This window comes from Gadus morhua, chromosome 14 (genome assembly GCF_902167405.1).
Source record: "Gadus morhua chromosome 14, gadMor3.0, whole genome shotgun sequence".
Taxonomy (NCBI): domain Eukaryota; kingdom Metazoa; phylum Chordata; class Actinopteri; order Gadiformes; family Gadidae; genus Gadus; species Gadus morhua.
Genome location: NC_044061.1, coordinates 5,044,891 through 5,054,890, shown reverse-complemented (window position 1 = coordinate 5,054,890; position 10,000 = coordinate 5,044,891). Strand labels below are relative to the sequence as shown.

The following is a 10,000-nucleotide window of genomic DNA, read 5'->3' as shown; positions in this document are numbered from 1 at the left end:
GCTAGCCTGTATGCTGGCGGCTAACCAATCGGCTAGCATGGAGGATGGCGGCTAACAGCTCTGCTAGCATGTACACCGGAGGCGAGCGTCAATAATGGTGTGGTGCATCACCGCCTCCACCCAAATACACCATCAGCTACAACCACAACACCCAGCTCCTAAATGTGTCCACCCCTCCTACTACTGGCTACATGGTCCATTCTACTTGTAGGCAGGGCTCCACTAGCATTGGACTTTAGCCCTTCCAACTCTTGCTTCTAACATTTAATTTCCCTGTCACAGCATAGGTATTTACAGGTATACTACCGTAGCAAGTTTCTTCCCGAAAAGGACTACATACTATAAGTCAACTTGTGCTTTGGTAAGACACATGAGATGACATCATCACCCAAGACTCCCTTTTTATAGTGTCATTGGGACTAACTGCCTACTACACAAAAGGTCATTAAAAGTTAATTATTCATATAAAAAGCTATTCACATCGGCCCAACGAGTGGGGTAATCAATGTGTACCAATGTTCTCCTCCTCATAAACTAGAGAAATCATGAAGTAGAGCAATCACCTCAGACATCACCCACAATAAAATGCGCCATCACATTCAGACCTGTTGCGTTACATCGGGGTCTGTGGGTGCATAGTGACACAGCTTTCAAAAATACAGGAAAATCCAAAACGTCTCGGGATCTTAACCAAAGTTGGGGTAGCTAGGGTACCAGTTGGGGTCCCAATAGGTACCGGTTGGGGTACCAGTAGGACCCGGTTGGGGTACCAGTAGGTCCCAGTTTGGGTATTAGTCTTGTCCCAGTTGGGGTACCTGTAGGGTAACAGTTGGGGTACCAGTCTGGTCCCAGTTGGGGTTCCTGTAGGGTACCAGTCGGTCCCAGTTTGGGTACCAGTAGGTCCCAGTTGGGGTACCAGTAGATCCCAATTGGGGTTGCAATAGGTACCAGTTGGGGTACTAGTTGGTGTACAAGTATGACCCATTCAGGGAGCCAGTTGAGGTCCCAGTCGGGTCAGCTGTTTGATACACAGTACATTACAAGAGCTAAACTACACCCCATAGTAGGCTGGTTCTAACATTCTGCAGGTCTGTCCGTCCCCACAGAAACAAACATCTCTCATGTTACCATTGGTTACCAGGGATATCCCAGCACTATCGGTCTCCACTAAAAAGCACTGCCTATAGGCTATACAACGTGTAATACAACTTTTAGTTTCTTATTTCTGGTGATTACATCGACCTTTGCAACATTGTCTACATAATAGCACCATAATATTACTGTTTAGTTGTACTCCCATTATACCCATGTCGTACTGGGAGACACCGAAAACCACAGTCTCTCACTGTTGGCCAGTACAATGCCAGCAGTTGTGAATGGAGCTGGGTGAGGGAGGCATGGTTAACATTACCGATATTAATCTATGGTGACAATAGATGACCTGGAAAACACCGAATCATACACACGGACACACACACGCACACGCACACGCACACACACACACACACACACACACACACACACACACACACACACACACACACACACATACACACACACACACACACATACTCACAATCACACACACATCTCAACGGTCAACCTGCGTTTTATAGTCACAGTTCAACCTGTGTTAATTGTAACACATTTGTCTTCAATATCAGGTTTAAAAACAGAATACATCGACATGGGTCTCGCTGGGGGTGGAGGCCAATATAAACAGGGGACGTTCCCACGCTGGTACTCTCTGAAACTGTTTCATGGTCACCAACCGGTTCAGTAGTTTGAAGAAAAGACTCCAATAAACCCTTAATCTCCGGTTTCATTTCAGACTTGTGTGTGAGGTAGGCCTTCCGAGACCAAAACAAACAATGGCCCGGGCATTACCTTGTCAGTAACTTGACTCGTCCTCCTACCTTGTATATATTTAGACCCACCTCAGTGTCCTGCCAGCAGCTTTAGAGCGCATATCCTCTATCCCGGTGCGGTGTTGACGGGACTACCTCAACCGGTCTCGCCTCCGTCTCAAGTCAAACCCTTCGCTGCGGCTGTCACTCAAAAGGGTGTCCCAAACTCCGATTATGACCGGCGATGAGGGGGTCCCCTCTGTTTCCAACTCCGCGCCTCGGTTCAGCCAGGGGACAAATGCAGCGCGACTTCCCTGGAAGTTGCTGCTGCGGGTTCCCAGGACAACTCGCAGCAGGAGGGATCAGGGGAGGGATCTCGGCTGACGCGCGCATGTGAAAGGTGTTTAAATCGCTCTTGGCACAGAGCGACAGGTTGCGCGTCGCGCAGAACCGGTCGCTTGGTGCCAAGAGCGATTTAAACACCTTTTACATCACCGGTTCACTTTTCACCCTTCGGTTTTACACTGAAATAAATATGCATGTGATCAAACTCGTCCATTTCAATAGTATGTGTGTAGTGAATTGCTTTGCAGGTGTGGAATATTAGACACACGTGTTATACGGCCTGGCTGTCGGAGTTGAATTCTGGCATATTGTCCTCATGTTCCAGAGGTGAAAGTTTTAATGCTTCTAGACAGTTTTTGTGTTTGTTAAAATGAAGACTTTACGTTCTCTCTGCAACACGTGGTGTTCCTGTTGGTTTGCACCGCCCTCTAGCGGCGGAATTGGCTCACTGCAACCCTACCATATTTTATCTGTATTTATAATACTTTAACATACACAAAGAGGAGTGGATCGTTTTGTGGACATTTCCCCCGGTGTTCCTGGTTTATATGGAGATTATGGACAGACGTATAACTGCCTTTATACAGCCGTGAAATGTATGGGGGTGAGGGGGTTGCGGCCATAAAACCTTCCAGGCCTTCTAATGAAAGTTGTCTGTGGCCCACCGGAGCTGCATGCAGGGCTCCTTGCAGGCACCCTGGTGCTGACAACAATGAAGGTCGTTTTGCATTGTTTATCAGGCACTCAGCAACCCTCCGAGGTGATTTAATTAACTCCGCCTCAGTCCCGCATGGCGTCCATCTCTATTGCTGCCTAACTTTGCGATCTAATACATTCGAGCTGAACAAGGACATGTATGTGATGATCGCTGACATCATGAAGTAATAGGCATATTCCATGTAACTTGGTGTTGTTAGCGGCTGGCTCCCAACCCAAAATAGAAGGCCGGTTTGCGTGTGTGTGTGTGTGTGTGTGTGTGTGTGTGTGTGTGTGTGTGTGTGTGTGTGTGTGTGTGTGTGTGTGTGTGTGTGTGTGTGTGTGTGTGTGTGTGTGTGCGCGCGCGTGCGTGTGCGTGTGTGTGTGTGTGTGTGTGTGTGTGCTTGGAGCTGAAGACGTGCGTATTGCTCTACCTTAAAGAATAACTGCTTAGTATAGGCTCACAGCAAGGGCTAAACGCAATAGGAAATTGGCTGTATCTATACAATCACAGTAGGATTAAAGTCTTTTGTTACCACCTTACAGATAAAGAGAGAAAAGACAAGTGGCAAGCCTTGTTTTATTTACTGGACACCACATCGACAGCCCACAGGACACCGTATAGACATGCATTCCTCTGTTCTATTGACTTTGTCCCACAGAATCAAGCTTATGAACAAACCCAATATATCAATGCACGTCTTTTGGTTTATCATTAATACCTTAATCACCTGACATACATTAATACGATAGGCGTCATAAAATAAAGTAACATTATAACAAAATACATGTGTTTTTACAGTACTATTTGGGTGATCTGTAGATTGCTTTCTGAAGGGCCTAATTGCTGAGGTTAATAAATTAAACACCTTTAAGTTTACTTTCGACTGTATAAAATGTTTAATTTGGTCGAAAGTCACAGAACCTATAACGTCCAGTAGGTGTCGATGTTGGTCCTACCGGTCCTTCGAGTAATGGGGATTAAAGATCTACCTAACGGCAGTGCAAGTGTGTGTGTGTGTGTGTGTGTGTGTGTGTGTGTGTGTGTGTGTGTGTGTGTGTGTGTGTGTGTGTGTGTGTGTGTGTGTGTGTGTGTGTGTGTGTGTGTGTGTGTGTGTGTGTGTGTGTGTGTGTGTGTGTGTGTGTGTGTGTGTGTGTGAGAGAGAGAGAGAGAGAGAGAGAGCGAGAGAGAGAGAGAGAGAGAGAGAGAGAGAGAGAGAGAGAGAGAGAGAGAGAGATTATGACATAAAAAAATGCAGTTGCATCTCCATTAGACAGAAAGGGGATTTGACCAACACACAATGTCTGTGCAACCCACCTTGATCCACCTTGATCCAGAGAGAGAGAGACGGGCACCACACACGTGTGTGTGTGTGTGTGTGTGTGTGTGTGTGTGTGTGTGTGTGTGTGTGTGTGTGTGTGTGTGTGTGTGTGTGTGTGTGTGTGTGTGTGTGCGTGTGCTCTGTTCAATCGGAATTCGGGATTATTAGTCTGGACTGGATTGGGAATGGTCAGGGAGCCGCCCTCCTATTGGTGGACGAGACACTGACTGGTTGTTTGAGGGGGTGGGGCCTGGGAGGCGGGCTGTACAGGGGAACACCGAAGTGTATGATGTCTAAATTTAGCCAATGGCACTGCTGGTGGGGTGGGGCTAATCCTCTTTACACTGGTATTATCTGGCCGAGGGATTAGGGAGCTTTGCTTCTATGCAGGACATCTACTCTCCACCCTGACGCCCTGGACTGTACCATGTCGCACCGTGGGGGGGTGGACAGGTGGCTTCTGGGTAATGGAGGGATGAGTAGGTTATATAGGTGAACTCCGACCAATATCGAACGAATGGGGTCGGTGGGAGGGGCGCAAGGATCGGGGTTCGATCCCCAATGTCCGCAGCCTACCTGCAGAGAGCAGTGTGCCCCTCCCGCACCTGCTCCTTACTGACGTGTATCTGAACTGTGATGAACATAAATAAATGAAGACGTCCCCCAAAAAATGACCTTTCAAACCACTTATAACAATGGGGGGGGGGGTCTGCACCTGTGGGGTTGTCGGTTCAAACCCTGGGGGGTGTCGTCGGACCCCCCCCCCCCCCCCTCAAGACCCCGGCTGCAGAAGGGGGGGGGGCAGGCTATCCTGGGGTGACCTGATGAGGAAGCTGCCATGGGGCCAAGCACTGACCTCAGACCTTTTTCTTTCCATATGGAATGCAGCCCACGGTGCGTTCATGTGCGTAGTGCGTACTATTCACTAATATGCAGTTATGAAAATGTATTGCTTGTATTACTGCGCAGAATATCTGGTGGGTCTTAGGCACTAAAATACCTCCACAGGGAGGTTGGGAACGAACCCCTGATCCAAGACCCCCCCAGGCCCACCTCAACCCGCCCAGTACCCCCAAGGAAGCGGTCATCAGTAGAGCCTGTTGCACTGCTTGCTCTGATGGGCCGTACTATTAGGTCATGTAGCAGGGGGGTGGATCATATCGTGAAGTTGGAGTCCTAATCCGTGCCGGGCTGACAGCTCGGCCTAGCTCCAGTAATATGAAGGCTGTACCATCTGATAGGACATATACCATCGGAAAGGAATATCTCTCCTCCCATCGCTTCCTCAAACTGGTTTTATTTTAGGTTGGAAAGGAGCGTCCAGTCTGGTAAGACTTCAGTTTCTTCCCTTGGTATTTTCATGTGTTTAAGGAAGTAAGGATGAGTGTGACGAGTTGTAGGTGGTCCAGATTTAGGATAAAGATAAAACCGTCAGAAGGAAAATACAGTAGCAGTTGTAGCAGTAGTTACACTTGAAGCAGTAACTTTTGGAAGACAATGGACGATGTGACTTTCAATGAATAATTTGTAGGATTATTAGTTGTTAATGCTTTTCGTCATTACATTGGGAAAGCAGTCAATATGTATTATCATTATCCATGCATATCTGAATGTACTTTTAATTCAGAGGTGTACAATGACCAATGCTAACAAACACAGTTTATACACTCAAATAAACTATTTCAAGCAGTTGACTCATATCATTAAATAACCTATTCACTAACAATGCTGTACACAGACCAAAGAGTGTGATGGTGCAAATATCTTTCTCTGAGATACTCTCTGATCTTTGGTGTTAGCTAGGGTGTTTCAGAGCACGTCCACAATGCCTTTAATCAATGTCGTGCAGAAATGGTCTGCGATATAGATTAGACCACGGGATTAATATCTGATTACATAATGGTGTATCAATGACTGATATTAAACATTTGGGTTGTGGGAAGGCGGACTGCTATTTGACTGGCTGGCAGAAGGTCATGTGACAAGGTCTCTATGCCCTCTGTCGCCGGTCATGGGGATTAAGGTGAACTCAGCTCAGGCCTGCCACACACACACACACACACACACACACACACACACACACACACACACACACACACACACACACACACACACACACACACACACACACACACACACACACACACACATACACTCACACGCTTACACGCTTACAAACACCTATGCATGCACACAAGCCCATGTACATGCAAACGCAAGAATGAACAGATGCAGACACACACACACAAACACACACAACAAGCAAACACAATATGATCCATCCAGGTATCGTGGTGAACAGAAGGAGTCAAACTATTGATGCCGTGCTCAATCATTCAGTTTAATGTTGCTCCAGGTCAAACACCCATCATGGTTCCATGGCTACCATGGTAATTGAGGTGATATTCGGTGATTAAGCAGACTTTTGGTTTGCTATAGCTTGTTTCTATGTCAACGCACTTTAAGCAGTTTGTTTGATTGATACATTTTATACCTGAATGATTCTTTCACTTGTTGACCATACATCCTTGTTGAAGGCACCTATTGTAAGTCGCTTTGGACAAAAGCGAATATATTGTATGTGATGTGATGGTATGACGCTGTGTCAGGGGCTCCAGGCTACAGGGTCCTTCCATCATCCTGAGATAAATAGAGAGAAACATAGTGAAGGTAGGCTTGAACATGTTTCAGGTCTACTGACACTATTGGAAGTGGCTTGACCAATCAGGGACTCGCTTGACCAATCGGGGACTCGCTCGCCCAATCAGGGACAGCCCTGACGTTGGCATAATATTGGGTTGATAAACCCAAACCTCGCAGAGAGGGAGGGAGGGAGAGAGGGAGAGAGGGAGGGAGTTATTATCATTATGTAAGCCACAGCTGTGCTGGACTTGGGGCAGTGAAGGACAATTCTCTCTCTCTCTCTCTCTCTCTCTCTCTCTCTCTCTCTCTCTCTCTCTCTCTCTCTCTCTCTCTCTCTCTCTCTCTCTCTCTCTCTCTCTCTCTCTCTCTCTCTCGCTCTCTTTCTCTCTCTCTCTCGCTTTCTCTCGCTCTCTCTCGCTCTCTCTTTCTCTCTCTCTCTCTCTCTCTTCCCTCTCAAATCCACCAATGTTTCAGAGAGCACCTCCTTCTCTACCTGCCCCTAGTACACACCAGGCTACATCTACATGATATGAAGGGATGCAGTCTTGTGTTAGGCTGAATAGTGCTGTGCTATTTCGCCTCATATCATGATATCATGATATTCCGATGCGATTGAGAACCAGTAAGTGATTTCAAAAATGTTGGTCCAAACTCAGTAATCCTTTCTGTACCCACCACAATCACCTCTCTCTGTGAACTTCTCTGGGAAAATCCCACGCACACGCACACGCACACACACACACACAGGACCAGCGATGAAATTTCCCTAAGCGGGATTAAATCATTGCACCCATCGTCATAACGACGAGATGTGGATACCGGTTAGAGGACTCAGCAATGTCTGTCTGTCCATCTGTCAGTCTGTCATAACATTATGTCGGAGAAAGGTGTGGGCTCTCCGCCCAGAGATGCCTACACAGGTAGACTGCAGCGCATACAACACTAGAACATCTTAATCCAAGGGTTGATCATACATCTCTGAAGCAAGTGATGTAGATCTAGTTGGTTAGCAAATGATCCGGTTAGTATATAGTACTTGGTATCTGAGAGTGCGGCACCCCTGTTTTAAACACCTGCTGATTCTTCTGATGAGGGAGCCCAGTGCAAAAGCAAATCTAAAGACTGTATTGAGTACTCTTCTCTCCTCTATCAGACCTCCATCATTCTGTCTCTCCTCCATCCTCCCCTAATCATTTTGTCTCCCCTCTATATTCCCTTCATTATTCTGTCTCTTCTAATTATTCCCTCCATCATTCTGTCTCTACTCTAGAGTTGTCGAGATCATCCCTCTATCATTGTGTCTTGTTCAGATCTTGCCTCCATCAATCTGGAGTTGAAGTGAGCATCAACAACAGTGTTTTCCTGTAGTCTGTAGTATGGTAGTCTACACGCGTGCTGAGATTTACCTCTACTTTCACCCTGGAATTGAATTTCCCCGTGACTTGCTGTTTTTATTCACCCAAGCTGTACCTCACTGCGGCCAGCCTTGGTTGCCCAAGGCACCCTGAGCTCACCAGTGACCAGCGTCTCTCCCTGTGTTTCAGACCCAGAATGTCCTTCTGCGTTCCCCGGGACACTTAAGGACCTTCTCCCCTCCCCGCCCCCAAAGAGTAGCCCAGACTAGTGACCCCGGCCTCAGCCTCCATCACCCCTGGACGCCCCCCCAACCCCCCCCAAGAGAGAGCCCGAGAGAATAGAGACACACCTTCAGAGGAGCATGACATTATAGCGTCCTCCATCTCGAAGCATCTCCCGTGCACCACGAGCCAGGGGCCGCCAGCCGACACCCCCTGACCATGGAGGACCCGTACCAGAACAACGTGACCCAGCCGCAGGGGGGCGACGGAGGCCAGTTCACCTACCCCCCCCAGGAGGGCAGCGGGCCCGACGGCTACCCCTACCAGACGGACTTCCCCGCCAAGGACGAGGAGGATGCGGCCAGCGACGCCACGGAGGGCCACGACGAGGGCGAGCAGATGTACGAGGGCGAGTACCAGGGCATCCCCCACCCCGACGAGATCAAGGAGGCGCGCCGTGCCGCCCGCATGGAGGCCCGCCGGAAGGCGCGGCAGGAGGCGCAGCTCGAGGACGAGGACGACCTGCCCGACCAGTACGAGAACATCATGGAGGACTGCGGCCACGGGCGCTTCCAGTGGACGCTGTTCGCCGTGCTGGGGCTGGCGCTGATGGCGGACGGCGTGGACAGCTACGTGGTGGGCTTCGTGCTGCCCAGCGCCGAGAAGGACATGTGCATCACCAACGCCGACAAGGGCATGCTGGGTAAGTGGGCGGCGACAAGGGGCAAGGGGTTCTGTTATGGGTTTGGGTGAAGGTGATTGTTTCGGCTGCCCTTGATTACAGTAGATAGGGGCGTACTGTATTATATATGGTAATGATATATAACGGTAACACTTTACAATGAGGGTACAGTAATTAATCATTAGTTAACATCATGCATTGGGTTAATTGAATGAATTGATGAGCATTAATTCACAATTAACTAAGATTAAATTAATAGTTAACTAGTGGTCTATGTTAATTAATTTGAATCAATTGATGTCAATCTATGTACCCTTATTGAAAAGCAATATGCATGCTCTGGTTTATATATCAATAATACAAGTAATACAAAATACGGAGCGATCATAAGTTAAAAGGAGTGATTCAGCTACAGCCTCTCATATGCAGAAGTACATTATAATATCCTTTGTCTTCAGTCTCACATGGTTTTTAAGAATATAGATGCCTGATCTATTTTGCCTCTGCCTGATGACATATCAGATGCCTGGTGGAACTGTTGAGGTGAAGACAGACCTTCTTGTCATGGAAGTTAGAAAGCATTCATGACATGAATGCTTCATATGCTGGACAATTACAGTATTATTGAGAGTGTGGCCAGAAGAAAAATGAGGAGGGGAGAAACAGAACCAGAAACATAAAGTTATGTTTTATGGACACTGTGGAAAATGAATGAATGATCCAAGTTTTACTAAAATAGCGGAAAAGGTGGAGACATTGATAGCGTGTGTTACTTGAAGAAGAATAAGATCATATATACATAGACAGATAGACAGATAGAAAGATAAACAGATAGACAGATAGACAGATAGACAGATAGACAGATAGACAGATAGACATATAGACAGA

The 10,000-nt window shown here is 47.5% G+C and overlaps 2 protein-coding genes across 2 annotated transcripts in view; one reads left to right on the top strand and one right to left on the bottom strand.

Annotated features, from left to right (window-relative positions):
- LOC115558910 (A-kinase anchor protein 13) overlaps nucleotides 1-2,211 on the bottom strand; it is a 20,970-nt gene extending 18,759 nt beyond the window's left edge. The window contains exon 1 of the mRNA XM_030377461.1: nucleotides 1,938-2,211. The gene's annotated coding sequence lies outside the window, so the exon portion shown is untranslated. The remainder of the gene's footprint in view (nucleotides 1-1,937) is intronic.
- Nucleotides 2,212-5,390: 3,179 nt separating this feature from the next.
- Nucleotides 5,391-10,000, top strand: part of sv2ba (synaptic vesicle glycoprotein 2Ba) — a 13,672-nt gene continuing 9,062 nt past the window's right edge. Inside the window, exons 1-2 of the mRNA XM_030376684.1 lie at nucleotides 5,391-5,538; nucleotides 8,398-9,133. Coding sequence (XP_030232544.1) covers nucleotides 8,650-9,133 — 484 coding nt within the window. The 5' untranslated portion in view covers nucleotides 5,391-5,538; nucleotides 8,398-8,649. The remainder of the gene's footprint in view (nucleotides 5,539-8,397; nucleotides 9,134-10,000) is intronic.